Genomic DNA, 24,658 nt, shown 5'->3' with positions numbered 1-24,658 from the left:
CTGTAAATTTCATATCATTCCAGCCGGTTATTGTTGCAGTCCCACTGGCAATATCCCAACAAATTGAAAAGAATGGGTTTTTGGAGAAAGAATGGGTCAGTTATTGACTTCGCAGAGTTGACAGAGGCAAATGGCAAATGTTTTTTTCCCCTTCCACTGCTTCATTCGCTTTCTTTCTCTCTGTTTATTGGGCTTGAATTTTCATTCAATAAAATCCTGAGCTGCAGCAAAGTTGCGTTCCAACTCTAAGGAGCAGCACATGTAGGTTACAACCTTTATGTTGACTAGACACTTAAAATATCATGAATCTTGAGAATCTCAGTCTGCTGTTGTGATAGCTTTTAACATGGTTTGAGCTTGTCTACAAGAAACTGTTTTCTACAAATTATTATTCTCCAATAATGGTGTCCTTAAAATGGTAATTGGCTTTCATAGTTAAACAGTTTTATATGAATTTTGTATGTGTGAACTGTGTTTAGCAGTTTAGAAGTGGTTCTATGACCACTCTCTTCATGGAAGTGTATTCGCTTATTGCCTATGTGATTTGAGTAACAGCCACAAACGCTTCCCTTGTTTCATGCCCTTTCTATTAACACAATATAGAAACAATTCAATGGGGGAGGGGAGGCAGAGTGTCTAGATTCAACATCTTTAAATGCTAATTAGCTAATGGAGGATGAAAGAGCAGGCAGAAAGAGCTGCATTTAACATGAGCTCACTCGGCCACTTTGAGTACAGTTACACTCCATTCGTTATACTTTCTTTCACACCCAAGAACGTATGGATTTACCATGAAAATGTAATGAAGGTTTAACTTGGTTTAGATTCATTCAAACTTAACCGATGACACGGAAATGTATTGTGTTGTCACAGTCCAAAAGCACATGAGAAATTATTTGTTGTCACAAAAATTGTAAATTGAGAGCTCTCATTTTGGGAACTTCCCAACTAACCATTGTTTCTTGCTTCTTCTTTGTGATTTTTTACCAATATACTGCTGATAATAACCATGCCGATTTTTTCATGGCACAAGCTGTTGTCTACAGTCACAAATGGGATGTTTCACCATAATGCGTCATTCACTGAAGCAATGTGAAGGAAACTCACTGATTTCCTGTTTAGAAGCCATGCATGGTCAGCTCACTATTGACTCATCCATGTTTTACCTGTGTTATTGAGTGTGAAAGGGACATTACATTCACAGACCAGCAGTACTTTCATCACCATTTTGTTTTCTACAAAACATACAAAAATAGTAAAATATTTCTAGAACTTTATTTGATGTGTAGCGTCAAATAAGGAAAATGTATATATATATATATATCCTTTTTTAAATCCTGCCTGAACAACAAGGATCACAAGTGTTTACATCTTTTATCACATAACGGGTATTACAGTAATCCCTCAACATGGACTGCAATCTGAGATAAACAACTCCACCATCCTTCTCACTTTGTTAGGGACCACACAGAGAGACAATGTGCTTGTCGATTTTCACCTTAAAGCTCTTGAGTTTATCACAACCTGCAGTGCTCCTTTGAGAGGGAGAGAGACACAGAGACAGAGAGAGATTGAGACAGAGGTTGTAAGAATAAAAAAAAAAAAGCATGCAGTCATAAAAAGCTGATGCTTCCTGGCTGCGAAGATGCAATCATTGGCACTATCTGATAGCGGTGGAGGAAATTGGATGAGCTGAAAACTGTTAGCCCCAGACAATTTGGAAAGATGACTCCTTTGTCATGGACGTGTCAGTCAACCCCTCACCCTCAGCACCACTCTCATCGGAACAGCCGATAAATAAGACAGAGAAGAAGATCTTTCTGGGCTACATTGCAGTCTTCGCAACGTTTGGGTCGAATAGAGTTGCTTATTTTAGATCTTGTTGATTTGGCATTTAGTGTATTGTGAGGTGGTGCAAGAAACCACTCAAAGTAGGTAATCATGTCTTTTGACAACATTGTTATCCACCTCTTGTACACAGAAAATTCATTTATTTTAATACAGACATGCTCAAATTTGTTGGTACTCTTACAGCTCATTGAAATAATGCTTCATTCTTCCTGAAACGATCTACCTGAAAGTAGTCGCTGTGTCGTTTGGTATCATTATGACCCAAAACACACAGCTAAGAGAAGGCACCCATCAAACCTGAGGGAGCAAGAGCAGTTTTATCAGGAAGAGTTGGCCAAACTACCTGTTAACAAGTGCCAAAGTCTCAGTGAGAGCTACAGAAAACGTTTGATGGCAGTGATTGCCACTAAAGGTTGTGCAACAAAATATTAGGTTGAGGGTCCCATCATTTTGGTCCATGACATTTTCATTTGTTTTATTATTTACAATATTATGTTGGAAAACAAAATCAAAAGCAAAGTCTGATTTCTATTCAATATTGAATCAACAATGGTGGATGCCATTTACTTTGGTCAGTTTCAAATGATTTCAGTGGCAATTGTGCATTCTTTGTTTTTTTGTGGAGAGGTACCAACACATTTGAGCACATTTGTATGTTTTGTCTTCCCTCTATGTTTTTCCATATTTGTGACACGATCACTTCACCCGCGTATACGGAAGCACTGCATTTTCAAGTGTGTTTAGTGGAGAAACAGCTCTGCGAGTTGATAGCTCACTACTCAAATCCCTTAACTGTCTCCTCCCTGTAGTTTCCCAACACCTGTGAAGAGTCGGCATCTCCATTTGTTTTCATCTGCACCAACCCTCAGGAGCTGGTAGTGAAGTTCCCCATGAAAGGGAAGCACAAGATCTGTAAGTCCTTCTTCTCCATGTCACAAATGAAGCTGTTGAGATGTATTTTATATTGCACGCTAATGGAAACTATACAAATAATATATATACCGAAAAGATACAAGACAGAAAGCATGTGCATAAAATACTCATGTTTTGTATGGGATCTTGATTAATATGCACTTGTGTAGAAGATAAACGCCTTCTCTCTAACACACAAAAACACATTTTTATTATGCACGCTAGTGCCTTTCAAAAAAGCCGCCTGTAAGGGCAGGATTCTGTTACCCAGGCGACGTGCAAGGCTCAATTTCCGCGATGTTGTCAGTGCATTGTGTGATTTATAATGGGCTGAGCACATTCCCATGTGGTAGCTAGGCCAGAAAAACAATGTACCTGCAGGTGATTTTCTTAATGTTTCAAAATCTCTCAAGAAGCAAGAGGCAGTGCATGCTCCTTTTTAAGGTCCTTTAAAGTTCAACTGTAGATTTTTGGAAGATTTATCATAAAAAGGCTTGATATGCCCTTTTGCTCAAATAAATAATGTTTTCTTGAGATGAATGCCAAGGTTTGAAATCGTGGCACACTTCCAAAGGGTAAATGTCCTTATGTCCTGCTTGAATCTACTGAGCCACAGTACATACATCTGAAAATAACATGCCTTGAGGGGATACTTATCTTTATTCTATACCTTTTGTGGTCAGTTCTGATCGTATATTAATAATTAAAAAGCATGCTTTCTGTAACAGCGAAATCTTGAGGTAAAATGTGTATTTGTCTTTTTTAGAAAGTTTCCATGAATATGTACATCTTCTGCATATGTCAAAAAAAAAAATCCTATACTTTTTAGAAATGTTTTCACGATTTACCTTTTCATAGCAGGAGGGTAATGAAGGAATTTGGCTGAACCAGCCAACTCATGCTAGCTGAAGGTTTAGTGCCTGTTAGCTGACTAGTTACTCAATTTCATACTGATTTGACCACTTTTGTATCTTGTTGTGTATGCCAATACGGGGAAATGCGAGAGTGTGCTTTTGTTAGGAAGGCTCATACGAGGTGCTGCATTTTCCTTCATTTATCCAGTTACACGGACTGCATTCCACTCTAAACCACTCACCGCTTCATTTCAGTGTTAAAGCTGAAGGTCACCCCAAATGTCTAGAGCTGTTGGGTATTCGAGCAAGTGTCTCTGTATTGCAATCTCTTTATCCTTTTCTTTCTCTCGTCTGTGTGAATATGACTTGTTAGAGTAAGAGAGCACCCTTACTATACGTGATAGGGCTAGTAATGGACCACACGTACGCACACACACATACACACAAAGCCTGGTTGATTTGGATCAATTTTGCTCCCATGGCCAAACAAGAATGACCTGTCAATCAATCTGTCAGTTAGGGAGCACCGGAGAGCCAGGTCATTTTATCAGAATCTGGAGCTGAGACCCACCAGTATCTGCAGTTTAATTTGGGTCAGGTAATAGTGTGCAACACCATTTACTCACAGTCACTGTATTAGCTGGGCCTCCTTTAACATGGCTTTTAATGGTTTAGTTCATTCATTTGGCCCATAATTATATTTATGAAACTAATGAAAATATTTATATTGATAAAATTCCATCAAAGTTCATCTAATCAAGTTCATCTTCAATGGATTGACTGACATTTTAGATTGATACTTGCATGTTAGTTGCTTCATCTAGAAACATATCTGTATTAACATGTAGTGTGCTTTTTTATGGACAAAGCCTGTGGGAATACTGTGAGAATTCATTTTGAAGCATGTTAATCTACCATAGGCCTATATTTACTTGTCAGTTCTTAAAAGCTACATGTCTTGGGAGTTGTGAGTACATCACAAGCAATGTTTACTTGTTTACTCCGTTTGTATTGTTGGATCCCATACATTCTGTGCTTTTCTCACTCTAATCATAATGTAATTTGCATTGTTTGCTTACATTAACAAGCACTGCAATATTTATGGATTTGATCCCTTAGGTGCTGGCTTGCATACAGAAATGCCGGGTATTTCCAATGAAGTTGTGAGGAGAATTTGTTGTAGTAACCATCAGTTGTACTATTACCTCGTGGCTACCCTTTTGTTTCACGTGTGAAAACAAGGCACCATGGGATTGAAAACAAAGAAAGCCAATTAGCGAGCCAGCGTCCAGCTTTTCTCCTGAGGTGGTCATGATTTTTTTCTCCTTCTTCCCATGTCCCCTATCTCCTTCTGTCATTTTTTCCATGCTTGTCTTCTGGGGACACAGAGAGGGTTTTAGAAAAGGAGGAAGTCCTTTTTTCGTTATGTATTCATGGATTCCATTTAATATTCATGCCTTTTCCAGGGCTATCTGGGTGCTGAGGAGAATTTGCTGCCTTGGAGGCAGCTGGGCCAAAATCTGGTTTCAGCTCCAATGAGCCTAGCTGATGAAGGGAAAGAAGGAAGCGCAAGAGAGAGAGAGGAAGGTGGAGGGTTTTATGTGTTCTCCAGTAAATGCGAGGCAGGCCTGAAAGGTGACAGGCTGTGTTTATTACTGAGCTGTCATGCGGTTAATAGGGAGAGTAGAGTGGAGCTTGGCTGCCAGAGAGACTCGACCAGCCAGTCAGCTAAGCTAGTAGATAGAGAGGGGGTGGGGACCAGCAATAGGAATACGGGATTGCGGTTGACTCCTCGAAGGACAAGGGATTTTATACAATAAATCCTGATATTTATCTCTTCTTCATCTCTGTTACATGTGATCTGTGATAGTCCAATTTTCATTTGTGATGACAAATTCTTGATTCCTTCCCACTCCTACTGTCTATTCTCTCAATCCCTCACTTCACTGTCCTTTCCTCTCTTCCCATCTTCCTTTCTCTCTCCTTATCTTCCTCTCTGCTAAGCCCTTTGCAGTAGATCGATCCTTGGTCAGAGCTGTGCAGGCAAATGTAGACAGATGTGGTTGATAGTGATCAATGACCTTGATTAGCGAGAGATTATCCGGGTGTGAGGCAGTACTGGCCCAAGCTAACATTGATTGCACTTAGGCCACTGCCTTGTTTTTGTTAATTTCTCAGGTTAGGAATTGAGGATCAATAGCAGGTTTATTTGCCTATACTGAGCAGCACAAGGGATGAGGATGTTATTATGGTCTTTTCAATTGGTCACGGTTACTGACTGGGCTGGGATATAGTTTAGGGCTATAGATTTCAATAATTGATTTCAATACATTTTCTGTAGTTAATCATGATTATTCTCAAATGTTACATTTGCTTTGGGGCTCTAAATAATTATAGTATTGCTTATAAAACATTGTGCATTCAAGCTCAAGAAATCTAACAAAGATTGGTACGTGTTGCTTATGACCTTGTCCATGGCCCTACAATGTGAAAATAGCAGAATATTAGCCTGCTGCATTTTCCCTCTTCCTTTTACGTGGAGACACAGATGCAATAGCTATTAGACTCAGGCAGACTTCACAGCCATGTCAACATGGCAAACCTTTACAGAACAAGTCAAAGTAAACAGCGCTTGTGTAGGGCCCTGTGTGGCTGAGCAGTGATCCTGGAACGTGGTCGACATTTCCCTGTGACTCCAAACAGACCGTGACTCCAGTCCTCATTACAAGAGCGGGTCAGACCACCTGAGTAGGGAAAATAAATAATTCAGAGATAATCTGACTGCTGCCACCTCACTGACACCATACCCAGTCCACCCCCGCTCTTTGCCATGTGGTTGAACCCAAACCCTGGTGGAGTTACAGGACATACTGTAGTCAGTAAACCCATTATTTGGCACCTCATTTTACTGTACTTTCTTTTTGTATCCTTGCAATGGTTGATGGCAGAACACCTATGTTACCTTTTTCATCACATAAAACACATTTCAAGCATACCCAGAGATAGACACATGACAATGATGTTTGGCACCTTGACCATGCCCTTTTGCTGATATGTTTCTCCACCATATTGCACCCCTATACGGGTTCCTGCTTGTATTGGCAATGGCCAAAAGCTTTGGTCTGAAAAAAACCCACTGTGCAAAATTCAGTTCTTTATCTTAATTCAATCCTAATTTTCTCCAACTGAGGGAATGAAAAGTCCAAGATAACATAGTTGCAATTCCCATTAAGTCTTATAGCAATGGTGAGCTGATAGTGATATTTCCCCCTGTTTTTGCTTTGTCCTTCCCATTTATGTTCAGCTTTGAAAATGTATTTCCTACTTTGTTATTAGAGGCAAGAGCCCTTGACTTGTTGGCCCCAGCCTCTGCCAAGACAGCCATTTAAGCTGTGATTAAAAATGTATATCTGAGTGAGAGGCTGGGATGAGGGAGGGAAGTGGAGGGAGAGAAAGACTATTCCATGGCGAGATGAGAGTACACATTTGGAGAGAGGAGCAGCCCAAGCAGCAGCTGCTCCCTGATAGCGGGTTGGAAGGTCTCTTCAGTACTCGGCCGTGTTCAACTGCTCGCCTCATGCCCCGCCATGAATATTGCATTAGACAACTACAGGGCCCCTTGTGTTAGACCCAGAGAGCAGAGTAGCAGCCATGGTACTAGAGTGTACAAGTGAAGATCTCACACACTTACTCTCCCTACCCCCACTGAGCACCTATCCATGTTCTGAATGCACTGGGTTGACACGGCAGCAGCCAGACCGGTTATAACACCATATAATCCCCTGACTGGCTCAGAAGGACCCCTGTCTTGTAATGTGTCAAAGGCAATTACATTCATGTGCATCTGCAAAAATGTTTGTCATTTGCTGTCATTTCCAGAATGCGTGACTTGATTTTTATCCTGTATTTTTGGGTAAGCATAGTTGTCTTAGTGTCTTTAAGGAGTCGTACGTTTCTGGCTCTGTTCAGAAATAAGCATTTACCATTACAGAGCAAAATAGCATTTGAGAATATGAGGGTCAAGGCTGTCATTATGATAAAACCCAGTATTTTTTATAAATGTTCATCTCAAGGGTAATTGAAAATTTGCATTTCTTTGAACAAGGTCACTGGAAGCGGAGGGACGGCCATATTTGTAAACTAGCCTGTATTACTATTAGCCATTAGCCTGAAACCTTGGCCCTTGCTCTGAAAGCTAAACACAAACACCTTGGAGCCAGAGGGGCCTGACCCTGAGTTCAACCAATGATGAGCAGAGGCTTTCATGACCCCCTGTGTTCTCCCACCTCCCCTTTCCCCTCCCCCCTCCCCTCCCACTCTATAGTCTTTCATTACAGTGTTTCACTGAGTCCATTACCCAACCGTAATGTGCACTTAGCTGCCTAATCTCCACCGACATGCGACTCCCCCAGTGCACTACACACACTGTTTCTCATTTGAACGGGGACATCCTCTGAGGACGGCAATTTACAGGTTATTCAGATGAGGAATGCGTCCCCTCCCCCCTTTCCCCAGCCAGATTTCTGTTATTGCAGTCTATCTCTCCCTCTTCTTGCTTCTTACGTAATTTGTTAATTCTGTCCTATTTCCTTGTGGCTGCTGCTGCTGTTGCCGCTCAAGGTGGTGTTTGCAATGCTAATGAGGCAAGCAACGGTTTGTAGGGGGAGAATCTATCTGAAAAGATGGGGATATGGTAATACAGCAATCTCAAACACAAGAGAGGTGCTCTAGAGAAAGCTGTACATTCTGTTCTTTTGTATGAGACGTTTCATATAAGGAACGTTCAGAGAAACCAGTCTTGCATATTTCTGTTAATTGTTCAGGACTGTTGGTTTTTATTTATATTTTAACCATTGCAATGTTCCTGCTCAATTTTCTCCAATTTGAATGTATTTGATTTTTTTGCGCCAGGCTTTTTATCTGGGGTTAATCCCCCTTCTCCATGCTGAATCAGAATGAATGTTAGAAGCCAGAGGGTTCTCCACTGTGGAGAAGTAAGGACATGTCAAAGTAATTGTAGTTCTTTCTCAAGAGGTGGCACCTGCAGGCAGTTCCTGCTTAGTGTTTCCTCCCCTTAGCTTACCACCAATCAGGTGATTGGTGGTAAGGTGAAAATAACTTCTAACTGTCACGAGAGCCTAAGCAAGGACCCCTCAAGTGGATTTTTGAAAAATAACAAAAAATATTTTGTTATATGTGACTGTGACTCAGCGCATTTTGAGACTGACATCCAACCATCAACTTCTTCCTGACCTGGATGTTAAGACTCTAGAGATCTTCCTGAGTCCGGAAGTATGTTATTCCACATTGTTCCATGGAGCATATTTATTCTTCGAGCGCCTGAGCTAACTACCTTAGCCCTGGATCAGAGGCTTGAGCAGGATAATCCTACGTCTGGCCTCCCCCTCCCCCACCCCCTATGTCCATGTTGGACTAAAAAGCAGTAACTGCCACATCCTTGGAAGAGAGACACTTAGAAATGCCCTCCAAGCACCACTTAACACTATCTCTCTTGATGGCGACCCTAACCTCATTCTACCTCAGGGGGAAGGGGAAACTGACCTCATACTTCCTTCTTGCCAGAGCTGACAGTATTGGAATTGGTTAATGCTATGTTTTAGCCTCCTTATGTGCGATGGGTTTTAAACATCATTATTTTTCTATTTTTCGAACCTCACCGTGATTACTTTGTTTTCACGTTCCACTTTAGGTCTCAGGAGCCCTATCCCTCTACACAGTTTAGTTGCAAGGGTATTAAGCCATGGCTTTATCTATCTTCTGGTTTCTATAGTATGCCTTGATTGTAGACCTGAAATGTAGACCTATTTGCTTAGCCAACTACATATGTAAGTGTTAGTGGTTAAACCTTCAAATATTACTTGTGCTGTCTGTCAATGAACTGAGGAGCAATAAGCAAATTCATTTGAACAGGAATTCCATGTTTGATACCCGCCGGCTTTTTGGAATTGTTCAGTATGCAGGGTTCTCAAAATGCACCGGCACAATAAACAACACACAAACCTGTCAGATGTGACTCCTACATATAAGACTTTTACTGCTTGAAGTGAAGTATTTGAAACAAACGACAAGACACAGACTGTGTGCAGTGAATACATAGACATAACTGCTCTTGGCTGACTTTACAGCAGTGAGCTTTGTTCCCATGCTAGAAAGCAAGAATCAAGTTTGTGTATATGGAAAGTAATGTGGAATAAAGTGAATGGATAGGAATGTTTTGGTAAAGGAAAGGCTAGTTTTAAAAATGATTTGAAAGGATAAGTAGGATGTGCTCTGTGTAAACTCTCTTTGAAGGCATGTGATTTCAATCCACCTGTCTAACTAAAAAGTGTGAACACCAAAACACAGACCATGGTACCACTGGAAATCAATCATTACGTCAAAATGTTTCTCAGTTGAAAACATATATAAAATTACTCTTATAAAATATTTATTTAGTTAACAGGGTATGGGGATTTTATTAATCCCTTATTTTAAATTGCCTTATGAATGTATTTGCTATGGCATTCACATTAAAATATGTTACATTCTGACCCTCTTTCCCTTCATATAAAGGGATATATAACAGTAATCTTTTATGTTTAAATATGCTAAAAGCTTGTTTAATCCCTAGTGCAGTTTTTATGCACTTCCTTCAGTCCCCTTTTAATATTAAGATATTCAATATAGATTTTTTTTTAATGTGTGCTTCATGTGAAGGTACACTATATATTATCTGTAGGGAAAAAAATACTAAGCCTTGATTCTCAAAAATAAAATCTAACCAATATAAAACTGACAGTAAAAACTGCTGATATAAACTTGGAATATTAACTAAAACATATGCTACCCTCATGTTTTGTTACATCTAGCAAAAAACAACAACAACTAGGCGCATAGATACTGTAGGTGCAATGTAACATGCCACAATCATGTAGGTTATTGTTATTTTAAATAGTGCATCTGCCTACCTCTTTGAAATGCAATCTATTGTATTAGGTTTTACCACAACTTTGGTTTGTGAGTGCTTGTGATGTAGTGAGACACCCAAAGCCATTTTGACACATGATTGACAGTGATTCTCTTAGGGTATCCCACTTGAGCTGTACCCTACATCACTTCCTGAACCATCTGACCGAAGCCACTTTTTCCACATTGCCCTGTTTATGCCATTTTGCACTTCTCCTGAGAGCACCTGAGCTTCAGGGGGATAAGCACAAACATGTGTCACACAGCTGATCCTCACTTTACAGTGTTGTTACAACAGCATCCTGGAAGCAGTCTGATTACTTATAGTGGGGAAGGAAATTGCCTTGGGCGTAAACAAGTCAAGTCCAATGAGATACACACAAAGGCCACACTGTCATCACTTACTGTCACTAATAGTTTACTAATTGTTTCACTCTTTCAAAGGGTTCACATAGTTTACCAATGTGGTGGATTAGTCCTGTTTATTCTCAAGTTGTTATTGTCTACCTCTTCAATTTTGTCAAGTAAAACAAAGTATGTCCTTTATAAGAACCATTTCAACCCACTGTACTCCCTACTAAACACCCACTCATTCCCTCTCCTTACTGCCCACCTCCCCCTTACCCTCCTCCCCCTCCCACTCTACATGCAGATTCTCTTCTGGATAATTATTGAGCATGCTGCCTGCTCGTTAAGCTTTCCAGGAGCAGGGTTGACCCACTTTGCATGTGGAGAGAGCCAGAGGGCCCTGAGTGAACGGCTTTGCTGTCTTAAATGAACCTCCCTGCCACATAGTAGGAAATATAACCCTTGCACTCACTGCAGGGGTCTGTTACCAAAGGAAGGGCGAAATGTACACACTGTTGTAATACTTCTTTATTGCAAAGTCTAGGTTTAAAGCAAGTCTGAAAGATGAAAACAGGGAATTTAGGGATATTTTGTCCCGGACCAAAACGTGAGATTTGGATCTCCACATCAGACATCACACTGAGTATTTTGAGTCAGTAAATGAAACCATTGTATACTTTCATTGTCCATGCATTGTCCACATTTTGTTAAATATTTTGAGAGGTCACTTATAAGATGGGACCCTGCCGAACAAACAACACATAATGGCATACAACATGTAGAGACAGTACTCACAATGTAATACACACATCCTGAAAATATCATAAACGGACACAAAGGAAAGACAGATGGTCATAACAGTAAATATATATATTTTTTTTTAAAGAAGCCTGCTTGTCTCTAAAAACGTTAATAAATATGATGCAAGGTTGCTCCCTTGAAGAGATGGCCACCCAAACTTTTGAAACTGTCCTAAAGCTCTCCAGTAAGTCATTTAAGGACTTTGTGGTGGACTGCATCAGGCAGTTTTAAAGTGGATGCTGTTGAGTGCAAATAAATTCTCACTGTAAAAGGTTGCCTGAACCCTTTATATTCTGCATTGTATTGTATTTATTTCAGTAGAACAATCTGTGTTTTACTTTCAATATCTTTATTTAATTAACATGGGTTTTAATAGACAGTTTATCATCCAGGCATCTAAGCATTTCAATGAGGATATCTGTTGAATTTGGATCCCACAAAAACTCCACTTTAGCAATAGATAATGGGTTTTCATTGTAGATTCAACAAGCTGACCTGATGCCAAACCCAGCTTTCACGAAGAGACGATGGGAACACCCTGCACCAATGATCTTATCTGCCCTGCATGTGCCGGCCAGAACTGAAGTGCTGCCAAACTAGCTCTCAGAACAATTATTGCCTCGTCATTCGGAGGTCACACACTGGGCCATCATAACTAATCCATCTTTGGCTTTGTCGATCGCCAACAGCACAGTTCTCCATAAAAGCATGTAGTCCTCTTCGAAAATGCGGACCATTAGATACACCCCGTCTAGATACAAACCCCCATCTACGGAGAAATCAATGTCGGCCGATGGTGCACGACTATGTCTGCTTTGTGGCTAAGAGCTGCAAGGAGCCAGAGGTTGGGCTTGATTGATTAAGTATCGCACCGGTTTTTAGAGATGATGGATTCAGGAATGAGACGACCAACCTTGGCCTCTTGCTTGTTTCTCTGACGACGATAACTATGTATAGATATTAATTATTTGTTCCCTTTCTACTGCAGGTAATAATTGGCCTTCGGTGTACATTCATTACAGACTACACAAAAATACCTGTGACAACAATGTTATTGTTACACAGGAACTGCTCTTTAAATGTGTGAAATTAGTGGAATAAGAAGCGGAACGGGATATGGAGGAGAAGAGTGGGCGGCTTTTCGTGATGGAGGTAGAGATTCTAGTTTATGTCTGTAAATCTAGACTCCATTCCATGAAAGACCTCTATTTCCATTTCTCTGTTGTCCTTTTTTCAATCTCCCTTATTATACACAGTGTGCTACAAAGGTTGTCAAGAATGTGTCAACAAATGTAATGTGTAAGCTGCAATCAGTTCCTTCGCTCATAGTCTCAGTACTGTCATAAGCGTTGTCCTTTAATAAGCATTTGACGTGAAACAGTGGTATGTTAACGATGAATTATTATGAGAGAGCCAATTGCGTGTTGTGGCATATTTTCCTTAATTATCACTCACCACCACTGCCACCACAAAAGGCGGATTGAATTGTTAACCCTCTTAAGTGTTTCATTTGGACACATGACAGAAAACTGGTAATCCGGAAGAGGATTTAAGAAGTCATCCCTCTTCTTTATCTCTGTCTTTTTATCCCTCAACGCCCCCCCCTTCCCATCCATCAGTTTTTTTACCCTTTTATTTGCTTCATGCGCTACTTTGTCTGAGGAACACAATAATAGTTGGAAGGTAAGACAGTAGTGTGTGTCTGTTGTCTGTGCATCTATGCATTCACGCCTACTTCTCGTGTAGGACTGTGTGAGAGCAGCATGGCTCAATTTCCATTTTTATTAACAATCCGGTTACCTCTGTCTGGGAGACGGATGGCAAAGGGGCCTGCCGGATCAATGTCATCATGCCTCTAGCATGCCAAACAGCCTTGCCCATTGTGTTAACCACTTCCTATTCTCCTTTCCACTTCACTTCACTACACGATCACACACACACACTCGCTCCCCCTCTGCCCTTTCTCACCAATCAGTGGTCTGGATGGAGATTGACAGCCCCATCAGCACTCCCTCATAGAGACAGGGACACGTCAATTGCCTTTAGAGACTGAAACCTAACCTTGAGCTAACATACCCTTGGGCTAAATGGGCTACTTAGTCTGGGCCAATGGATCTTCATATTTGGCACTGTTCGGCATGCTGCATTCATAAATACCAAAAGTGGCCTCTTTAAAAACAGAATTTACTGTAACTTGAGGAGTATATAAAATTTCAGAAATCAATCTCTTCAGATAAAATTTTATGTTTCGCAGCGGTGCCCTCAAAATATCAGTGGTGCTGCCATAAAAAACCCCATTGCAAAAGAACAAAATATTACTGTTAAACTACTTTGCAAAAATAGCTTTTGTCTCAATTTTATAAAGGTGGTGAGTATATGCCATGAAAACTTCAATGGTGGTACTAAAACATAGCATTTTGAATTTCTTTATTGAGTTTCAAAACTGTAGGCCACCACAGAGGAGATTTGTATAATCTATTTAATGTCCTGGGGTTTGAGTGTCAAAAACTGTCAGCTGAATCCTGACTAAAAGACAGATGAATCTTGTTTAAATCTGTGTGCAAGTATCTGACACCCACTCATGGACACAATGGATGGACAAACAAACACACACAAACAAACACAGACACAATGGGTGTATACATACACCCTGGGCAGACACTCACAAACACACACACTATACGAGAGCAGGATTGTATGTGCTGTTGACCTGAGCAAAAAAAATGCTACTGACAGTCTCATAGAAAGAAAGCATGTATAAAGCTTCCTATCTCTTGGCCTTAAGCCTGTGTGTGCGTAATGCATGTTGTGCACACATATACTGTAATTTTGCATGTCGATATACTTACCACTGTCCGTGTGTGTGCATGTGTGTAGACGCAACTGAAGAGTATGCCTGTAGGGGTGTCAGCAGAGGTTTAAGATATTCAGCTAGCTGTCAGCACTGACACATTTCTACCTCTGCACTGCTGCACAGATATGCAAATTCAGCTTCCCCCCAGAATGCAGAGCACTGAAACAGCTTCAATTTATACCCCCTACCCCCACCCTGCTCTGATTCTTCTCTCACCACTCTCCCAGGCTTTCTGTTTGGTCTTGGCTGCTCTGCTCATGTCATATGCCCTCGACAAAGAAATAAGGGGAAAGAATCCACCGAGACCATGAAGCACAGGCTACTGAGTCTCACATATGTAGATGTCTGTGTGCACTATACACACCGCACGCACGGTTCTCCAATGGCAGTATAGTATTAGGATTGTGTGGGTGTTGTACACAAAGCACTTCTCCCCACTCCGCCTCTCGCGAATTAACCATGATGCAACACTGATAGCCCTTACTGCCACTGGTGAAATGCAATTAGTCAGTCACCAAGCCTCTCCAAGAGGCTATCTCACCAGCACACGGTGTCATCAGTAATCTAGTCTCTGCCTAATCTAAATGCCAATGTCTATCCCCAGTGATCCATCGCAAGCCCACGGTACATTTGCATTCTAATTAGATGTGGGTAGGCGTCTTTTATGGTGCCTTTCCTAATAACGGGCAAGATTCACCTTTTCAGAGTCCCACAGAGGCTGTTAGAAGTAGGCTACACTTTATGATATTCTGTCCCTTTGACATTGAGGCTGCCGAGGAATTAAGGAACGCTTTGAAACCACCCAGCGCAATTGCATGTAGCTTGATGAGACGTTTCCTCGAACGTCACATTAATTCACATAATGCGTTCACTGCGTGGGAATCCTGAGAAATATATAAAAGGGGTTCAGAGACCCTTTTCAAAACCACTAACCCCATTCATATGACAACCCTTTCTTTCATCAATATTCCCATTCTTATACGAACATATCATGAACATGCGAAGATAGATGTGTCACATAAGCAGTATGGTCATATTTTTTGAATCGTCAGTAAGCTCATTATGTTACAATCTTAAGAAGTCTGCATTGCTTTATTTGAAGACTATTCATAATGAGAGACCACTTGTGAGCTGCGAAAACTGCATTGCTAATCATGCAAGTGTTTAGAAGGGTTTGAGTGTCCCTACTTTAGGATATTAGCATGAACAATTTGTGAGCTAACGATAGGATGTTATTCATGTGAAAATAATAAAACCTCTAAATGTTGCTGAATTGCCAAAGGCATTCAGGCAGGAATGACACGATGATCCAGTTTAAAACAGGAAAGCTTCTTTGTACAGTCTGCAGTCTGTGCTCAAGAACAGGATGACACACCATGAGCAACCACCATGAAATCACTTGAAACATTATACATAATCACATATGAGACAAGGAGCATGCCTTCAAAACAAACAACACCAGACGCGATTCCAGTCACTATCGTCTTCATCATTAAACATAATTAAAAGATTTCCATGTTCTTAATGCTGCACATGCTGTTATTCAACAAAACTCTCAATGAGAATCCCATTTCTGGGTGGGCCCAGGTTTAAATACAGGAATCGGTTGATCAAGGACACATGCCATCTCCTTACATCACAGCGCACTGTATCAGAACACACTGCAACTAAGCGCTCAAGTCTCTCTCACGGTGAAAGCCTGAGGTGATTGATAACCAGCAAGGCGCCAGCCCCCTTCCAGGAATTACTCATGGCCGCAGGAGGAATCTGCTCTCTCTGTTGGGGAACATTAACTCGGGCTACCCTTTTTACTGGGAGATTTTTCACTCCTGTTGCTGAAGACAGCAGGTTGGTAAAATAGAAGCTGAGAATTATCAGGTAGTCTTGGACACTGGATCTGGGTGAGAAGGAGAAAGGGTCATAGATGTTCATTTTGAGTTGTGGAAAGAAAAAGAAGGATTCTGAGAAATTCTGGCAAGCTAACAGATTCACATCCTCATTATTTTGTATCATATTTAAACAGGGACATACAAAGCCTATGTTAACAACCTGGTGTCATGCCATTTGGGCATTCCAACTATGTTTTTGTGAAGAGTCTGTGTCATGTTTCAATCTATTCAGACTAACCTCAAATACTGCATTTAAAACATGGATATCAACATACATCAAATAGATGGGTAGGATGGATGTTATTCAGTAAACAACAAGCCTACTCAAGTCTCACACATGGCACCGTCCTCTCTATAAATTCACCAGCCAGAGTGCATGTTGCAGGAAGGGAATGTTAATTAGATGTGACTAACAGCAGGGTGGGAATCCAAGCTCCCCCCACCCAAACTCCCCTTCCCTCGCCATGGAAAGATTTGTTCACCTCGACTTTGCTGCAGCTGAGCTCCCTGGGGTATGTTTGGTATGTAGGATAGTTCACTTTCTGTGTACTATTGGCTCAAGATTGGTTCTAGATTAAAGAGATGGACTCGTTGTCCTATTTTTGTAAAGGGGTTAAATTGAGTTGCACTGACTCTAAATTTTGATGGTGTTATCGTTGATATGTGCGCTTTGTCATTTTATGGCTTACATGGTCACTTTGTTTTACCCATAGTCATTTCTCACAGTTCATATTGACTTCAGATCAAAGTGTGTCATTATCTATAGCTATTTAAAGTTGCATATTAAATCCACCCCAGTGAATATGGATCATTCTCATGATAGATTTTCTGATTCCTCACTAGGTAAAATGCATTCCTTGCAGACATAATAGCCCCATATTGTGATTATTGCAGGGTCAAGGCTAATGTACTTCAGTACGCTGAAAGGGGATCAATAGCTTTCTTTTTTTAATATAGATGCATGTAAATACTGTACATGCATCTATATTTGCTCTATATTTGCACTGAAAAATGTTTAAAAAAAAGTTTGTATGCTTTCAGAGTATGGAAGTTATTCACGAACATTCTCTTTATTCAAATGAAAATGCATTTTTCAAATGGCAATTCAATGTGCAAAGTGGCAATGCAATCCGCAATTCAAATGGAAAGAAGTTGTCAAATTGCAATTCAATGTGCAAATGGAAATGCAATCCTCTATTCAGTTAAAATGACAATTCAATGTGGCAGCGAAACAGCACCCCCAGTCTATTGCATTAACATTTACTTGTCATCACACTCTTTTTGGTGCAAAATTAAAATGGAAATGAAATCAGTCAATCCTCCCATCAAGGCGGGTTCCCACCCGTATTCAGGAGAAGACCCATCCCTACTCTGCTTCTGATTGGCTGATTGGCACTGAAAACCCAGTCATAAAAAGAAACACTGCCGAAACTTAACCTAGCCAACAAAGGTAATGAGTACCAACCAATCAGAGGCAGAGTAGCATCTTCGTTTCTTCGTTGCTAACAGCATTATGGCGATGGAAGAACTTGTTGCAACGCTCCCTGCCTTTGCAGTTGAATTGAATATCAATTGAATTGGCATTTGAAAAATGCATTGCTATTTGAATAAAGAGTTTAATAAACTTCCACAGTCAGAGTAGTGAAGTATAGCTACATGTCAATGTGCTGCCTGGCAGGCAGTGCGTCTGTGTGTGTGCACATGCTCTGGGGAGTGTATTTTACTGTCTTGATGATTGAGAGCTAACCCTCTGTGAACACCCTGCACCTATTATACGGCCCCCTCCCCAGCTGCACTGTGAGGGCAATAAACCTCTCTACAGCAGGCCCCAAACAGAGTAGCAATCAATGGGAAATTATCTCAACCGATCGATGAGCCAGGCTTTCTATCTCTCCCTTTCCTCCCATTGCTCTTTCATTCTGTATGTATTTCTGCCTCCCTCTTTCTCAGTCTCTTTTTGCTCTGTGCTCTCTATACCGGTCCCTCTTAGCATCTGTTTGATGTCCTTATGATTCACTCACACACACACACACACACTGTATCACAAATATGCTCACACACACTCTTTACTGTTTCTTTCTCTCTCTCCATCTTTTGGCTCCTCCTCAAAAAGACTATGGCTCAGTACATCCAGAACTATTAATGCCTGTTCAGACTGGTACAGTTATCACGTCCTTGAAACAATCATCCCCGCTGGTAAAACACAGCTCTTAATCCAGCATTTGAGAGGTGTACTATCATCTGTATTTAATGCATTTCAACATTTTTGAGAAATAGAGTTTGATGTAAAAGTAATTGAGGTGAAAGGCATGATAGGCCTAATCTATTTTAGGATTTTATATCACTTGATTGATTGGTTTATTTAATCTTCATTCAAAAGAGAGTTTTTGAATGCAGATTGTAATTGGCAGTAAGGTCTCCAAAATATGGATGTTTATCTATTAAAGAATATAACACTAAATGCACTTTGAAATTGTTGAATGTTTTTGTACTATATTCGGCAATCACACATAAAAGAAGTAAGCCATTTTGATGTCCATCTTATAACCAGTAAACATGTTTTAGATCCCCTACATTTTGACCAGGATAAGTCACACTCCTTTTCTGAATACAGCAAGATGCATTCCCTTTGCTGTGTAAGTTTTGCTCCAGGCATAACAGACAACACTTTCCGAAAATGCTGACAGTATTTTAGACAGTATTTTCAAGGATGAACAAACAGTGTTCCTTTCTAACACCTTGTTTACACTGCCACTACCCAGGTTCAGAGTTTAGTCTTAATGCGATGAGATGGATAGCAAACAGAAGTGACAACCACAAACACTGCTTGATACACTTACATCATGTTTTTCCTAACTCACCCAGTGGAAAATACCTATTGTCAGAGCTAAAGTTTGGAATTAAAGTTCAAGATTTTTGTGTTCAATTATTCACAGCTGGTTCCACACAGGTAATCTAATGCCCCTTTCACACCGAGAACAAGGGTCGTACCTGCTATTTTGAAGTGGGTCAGACCACTTGTCTGGCCATTTCAAAACGAACATGCAACACCTGTAATTCCTTCCTTTTCCAGTTCCTACCAAAGTCTGTATGTCAAAAAAGGGCAATTTACAGATCACCAAAATCAGGAATTGCAGTTTGTGGGAAGACACAAACTGATTGATATTAACCCAGTGCCCTACAGTATGGGTTTACGCTCCTTCTTGACCCATGTTGCTTACCCAGGTCAACCAGCGTTTCCATTTTCTCTGCATTTGTGGGTTATGCTTAAATGTGACAAACTAAAAGTTAGCACAGCAAGCAACTGAAATCATGGCAAGGGCAACATGTGAGTTAGCATGTGCTAAAGCAGTGGTTCTCAATCCTGGTCCTCAAGTACCGCCTGTCCTGCATGTTTTAGATATTTCCCTGTTCCAACACACCTGATTCAAATGAATGGTCGTTAGCAGGCTTCTGCATAACTAGATAATGACCCATTCATTTAAATCAGGTGTGTTGGAGCAGGGAAACATCTAAAACATTCAGGACAGGGGGTACTTGAGGACCAGGGTTGAGAACCACTGTGCTAAAGGGCAGTCTTGACAATTTAAAGGTTAGCAACTATGGAATGGGTGAATAATTCACTTTAATCTATTTATGTTGTTCTTCAGCTATTGTTTTTGTTGGGTTCAATAAAAAAAGGATACAGAAAGATGAGAGCCAATAAGCGCTATCAATCTCAATTAAACAATGTAATCTCATATCTGGCTTGCTTACCTCAAACTTCCTTCTATATTTGTTATCGTTATGATAATAAAAGAAAACACAAAGCATTGAAATGATCCTATTGTAGTCTATTTCTAAGTAAGACATGGTGTTTAAACTGTGTACTACAGATCTTGGCACTACTCCCAAAAAGATGGCTTGCTAAGCAATTCGTTAAGTGTTACGTAAGATGGCTGAAAGGCCACGAAAGTAAAGCTGCTCCTGTAAGATAAACAGCTACAAAAAAAGTCCTCAGGTTTCCTGCAGTGGAGCAAGGCACTAGAACAGCTTCCCAAGTTGTTTTGTCTAAGCTAAAGACCAAGCAAAAGTTTATATTTATCTTTCAGCTATAACTCCTTGTGTATGAATCACTTAATAGAACATGTTTTTCCATACATTTTGCTGATAAAAATGCCAATTACAAAGTTATTCAAAGCTATAGGAACAACACTATAGTCCATTGAATGTAATATGTTAATACAGCAGATAACACAAGTCAATAAACTCAATTCAGGAGATGGAATATGACTATATACTATCCAAACTGTAATTTATAATTAAATAAAAAGTTTGTATTCCACTCATGTACAGTTTGAATGAGTGGACTGTCACCTCTTATCTCCTCTTTCCCAGGTTGTTAAATTATTCCTACAATTTACTGGAACTTTCCAAAACAAAGCTCATTAGTACTACTGCTACAGCTTCATGTCAATATCATAGACGAGTGTCTATGAATTTTCTTAGCATCATAATTGAGAAGCTACATCTGCCTGGCTGAAAGACATGGTTTAACGTTCCTACAGCTAAAGACAAGGGGTTAATCTCTGTTAGCAGTAGGATAAACAACCTCTCTGGCCTTTTCTCTAGCCAACCCCCCCTCTGTCTCGCCTATCTGCCGAGGCTGCCTCTAATCAGTGGGCCTTGAGCCCTCAGAAAGGTCACACTGTCCCTTTGATGGTACTTTGATTCATCCCTTCCTCCTCTCTCTTCCCTCCTCCCTTCCCATCTCCCCTTATTTTACCCCCTCTCAAACACACAGGGAAGCTGGAGAGCCAACACCACCAGGGTGCCAAAAAGGGGCTGGTTCCATCGGCAGCAGTGTGAATTCGGAGAGACAGAGGAGGAGAAGAGTGAGATGGCGTGAGATTGCGTAGGCAGCCACAGCTGGAGACGAGACGGAGGTTGACAGAAAGAGAACTACAGACTCCAAATCATCTGTCTGTCCCCTGTGTTTTTATCAGGATGGACTAGCATGAATAACTGCTTCAAAGCCAGCTACATCTAATCAGGGGTTTTACAGTTTAAGAAAGTGACAGTGGAACCATATCAGAAAATAAAGCGAATATTTAGCCAAATTACATTGCCTTGAGCAGCTGTATTTTCTTCATTAATAAAAATATATATATCTTCAATTTGTTTTTGCCTTTTACTGCCATATACACTCATTCTTTAATATCAAAATGTGTCCATCCCCTTTCTTGGTTTAATGAGGCAGCAAAGGCTAGGACATGCCATTTCTCTGGTGACTATAAAGTACCAATTGGCCATAAGAGCGATTAAGTCCCTGTTCCCTGTTCATTATTTCTGCAACAATGGCTGTCAGAGGCAGGCCTCTTGGATTCCAGGCCTTGGTGTGATTGAGAGTCCTCTTGGTGACAGCAGCGTCTTTACCTCAGTGAGAAATGAACAAAGGAGCCAAATGAACACCATGACTCCATACAGAGACTGAGCCTGGGTTAAGCTGGAAGCCCTGGAGCCATTTATTATATTTGATTCAGTGTGGTTTTGCCACTTTAACCTTCAAGATCATACAAAAGTTGTCAAAAGTCTTGTGTCAAAACAGACTCAGTTGAGTTATTTGCCACAACATTTCAACTGTGGTATAACTGCTTGAGATGTGGTCTGTTTATCTCAACTCAAATGTTGTGAGTGGTTTTTTGACTGTTTTCTGCCCAAGGGTGTACTTTAATGTGATTTGGACGACGTTGCATGGATCTCCAGTACAGCCCATCAAATGCCATAGTTTTTTTGTGTATCCCCATGCCTGGCATTGTAATTCCATTGATTGGCAAAGATTTACCCTTGTTTGAGTTGCAGATTAGCCAACAAAACCCTGCTCTGCAGCATTCAGCATGAGACCACCTAATTGCAGCAATACTCCCAGTCATATCAGCCACCCAGTGCGTGTAAGTGCTCTCCTTTGTGAAGTTCCCCCACAAAAGGTGTTTTCCTGAAGGGGTGTTCAAGAATTTGTGAAATTCAGCCTCAGTGAATCAATGATGACAGCTTGCCCTGTGGGTGGCCCTTATTCCTTCCTCCCCCAGTTCTGGACATTTCACTGGAAAAGAACAGACAGCAAGTTCAGACAAACTGATTGTTTGTGTTACCCCGACAATCAAGCATTTGCAATTTTCTCTAACCATGTTTAAATAAACATGCCGTATATCATTTGTTGACATTTTTCACGCGCAAATGACTGAGATCTAATTATGGGCACAAAAGGCTTTGTGAGAGCCATTTGAATGTGAAAGGACTGCACTCACTCCAAATAGAATGAACTCTCACGGATGGTATGCGAGCAACATCAGCTCTTCCTGTTTCTCAATCACGCTAGCTTCCTCAGGGCTCTTTCTCCCACTCCCTCTGTCCTTGCCGAAACTGCCTTGATAGCTACACTACTTCACAATAGCCGTATTCTTTTCTTACTCTAATGGTTGGGAAACAATAATAAGTGTACTTGAAGCAATGAAAATGGGGCTACCGTCCAGCCCCCTGAGGAATTGGTATACGCATGACCACTGGTCATGCGTATACCAATTCCTGGTTTAGTGTCCAGTTTTATTCATTCCAATGCAGCACCAAGGGTAGATAATTAAACAGGAAATACAAACTAATTTCATGTTGGACATTAGATTTCCATTGGAATGACCGTGTTGTCTAATACAATTTCCAGATAAAAGTAGAATGTACGTGACTTGAACCAAACAAGAGTACTCAGAGCAGTTGCTTCTGCTTGGCCCCCTGTATGGGTTGATTGGTGAACATCCCCCCACACACACAAACACACACAGTCTGGGATTGGAAACCACCCAATCTTCGAGAAAGTACATTTCTGCTCAGTCTTGACCGTTCAATGAAATACATTAAAACAAACATTTCACATTTGCTGGGAGTCAGGTGACTGAGCGGTGAGGGAATCGGGCTAGAAATCTGAAGGTCGCCAGTTCGATTCCCGGTCATGCCAACTGACGTTGTGTCCTTGGGCAAGGCACTTCACCCTACTTGCCTCAGGGGAATGTCCCTGTACTTACTGTAAGTCGCTCTGGATAAGAGCGTCTGCTAAATGTCTAAATGTAATGTAAATGAATATAGATTGTTGTAAAACAACAACAACAAAAATAAAATAATTGTAAAGTACTGTGTTTGAATCATGCTTCCCAAACTTGCAAGAACACCGAGACCGTCATACGGTTGTATGTCTACTTCAATATCTTCTATTAGGTATTGTACATGGAACGTCCTCATCCTCATCACACCCATGGTTGCCTGTGTATAGGGTGTGCCACAGATTCTTTGATGTAAGACCAGGCGTGCATCGCTGTTAAGTAGAGCAGAAGTCCTGTCGGCAGCAGAGGCCTGCCATCTCCTGTGTTCATCTGCGGAGCCTGCGGTTTGGCTCATGACTCGTTGGCTTTGGTTAGTCAGGGGGTCTAAGCCATAGATGGTTGGAGGAAGTGAAGCATGTGAACTTCTGAAAGCCTGGTTCCCTCAAGCTAAGTGCGTAAAAGCGAGATGAGAAAACAGTATATACAACATATTGTGTCTTCACAAGAAAGACAGGTGGCGATCAGATTTTTTTGTCTTCAAGGGTAGAATTGAGCTACGTAGGATACCATTATCTATACTTGTGGTTGGCTGCTATTGTCTAACTAGATGCATTATTCATACATTTACATTACATTTAGTCATTTAGCAGACGCTCTTATCCAAAGCGACTCACAGTAAGTACAGGGACATTCCCCCCGAAGGAAGTAGGGTGAAGTGCCTTGCCTAAGGCTGGGAATCGAACTGGCAACCTTCAGATTACTAGCCCGACTCCCTCACCGCTCAGCCATCTGACTCCCCCATACAAAATGCATGGAATTGGTTTTGTTGTCAGACAATTCAAGAGATCTATTGATTAGTGATAATTTTGCTTCTTAACATATTTATCTTAGTCACTCAAATGAAAAAATCCAGAACAATAGTCTAATGTATCAATAGGGCGATTCTGGAAATTGTGTAATCCTACTTTATAATAAAGACAAAAGTATCAGCAATCAAAGTCAAGCTAAAGGTACACAAATATAAAGAAAACATAATCTCAGTTGAATGTGGATAATGTAACTCAAGTAACAATCTTAAATTTTTACTCTTAAGATTATTAATTTCTGGTTTTC

General features: G+C 40.7%; 1 protein-coding gene across 2 annotated transcripts in view; it reads left to right on the top strand.

Moving 5' to 3' along the window:
• The window catches only part of trip4 (thyroid hormone receptor interactor 4), a 35,850-nt gene extending 14,219 nt beyond the window's left edge, over positions 1–21,631 (top strand). Inside the window, exons 12-13 of one of the 2 annotated variants that reach the window (XM_067249092.1) lie at positions 2,661–2,763; positions 21,259–21,631. In XM_067249092.1, coding sequence (XP_067105193.1) covers positions 2,661–2,763; positions 21,259–21,323 — 168 coding nt within the window. In that variant the 3' untranslated portion in view covers positions 21,324–21,631. The remainder of the gene's footprint in view (positions 1–2,660; positions 2,764–21,258) is intronic. The other variant, XM_067249093.1, reaches the window with a different exon arrangement.
• Positions 21,632–24,658: the final 3,027 nt, after the last annotated feature.

The sequence above is a fragment of the Osmerus mordax genome, chromosome 13 (genome assembly GCF_038355195.1).
Source record: "Osmerus mordax isolate fOsmMor3 chromosome 13, fOsmMor3.pri, whole genome shotgun sequence".
NCBI lineage: Eukaryota > Metazoa > Chordata > Actinopteri > Osmeriformes > Osmeridae > Osmerus > Osmerus mordax.
The sequence above is the reverse complement of the archived record's forward strand: the minus strand, read 5'-3'. Positions and strand labels throughout refer to the sequence as shown.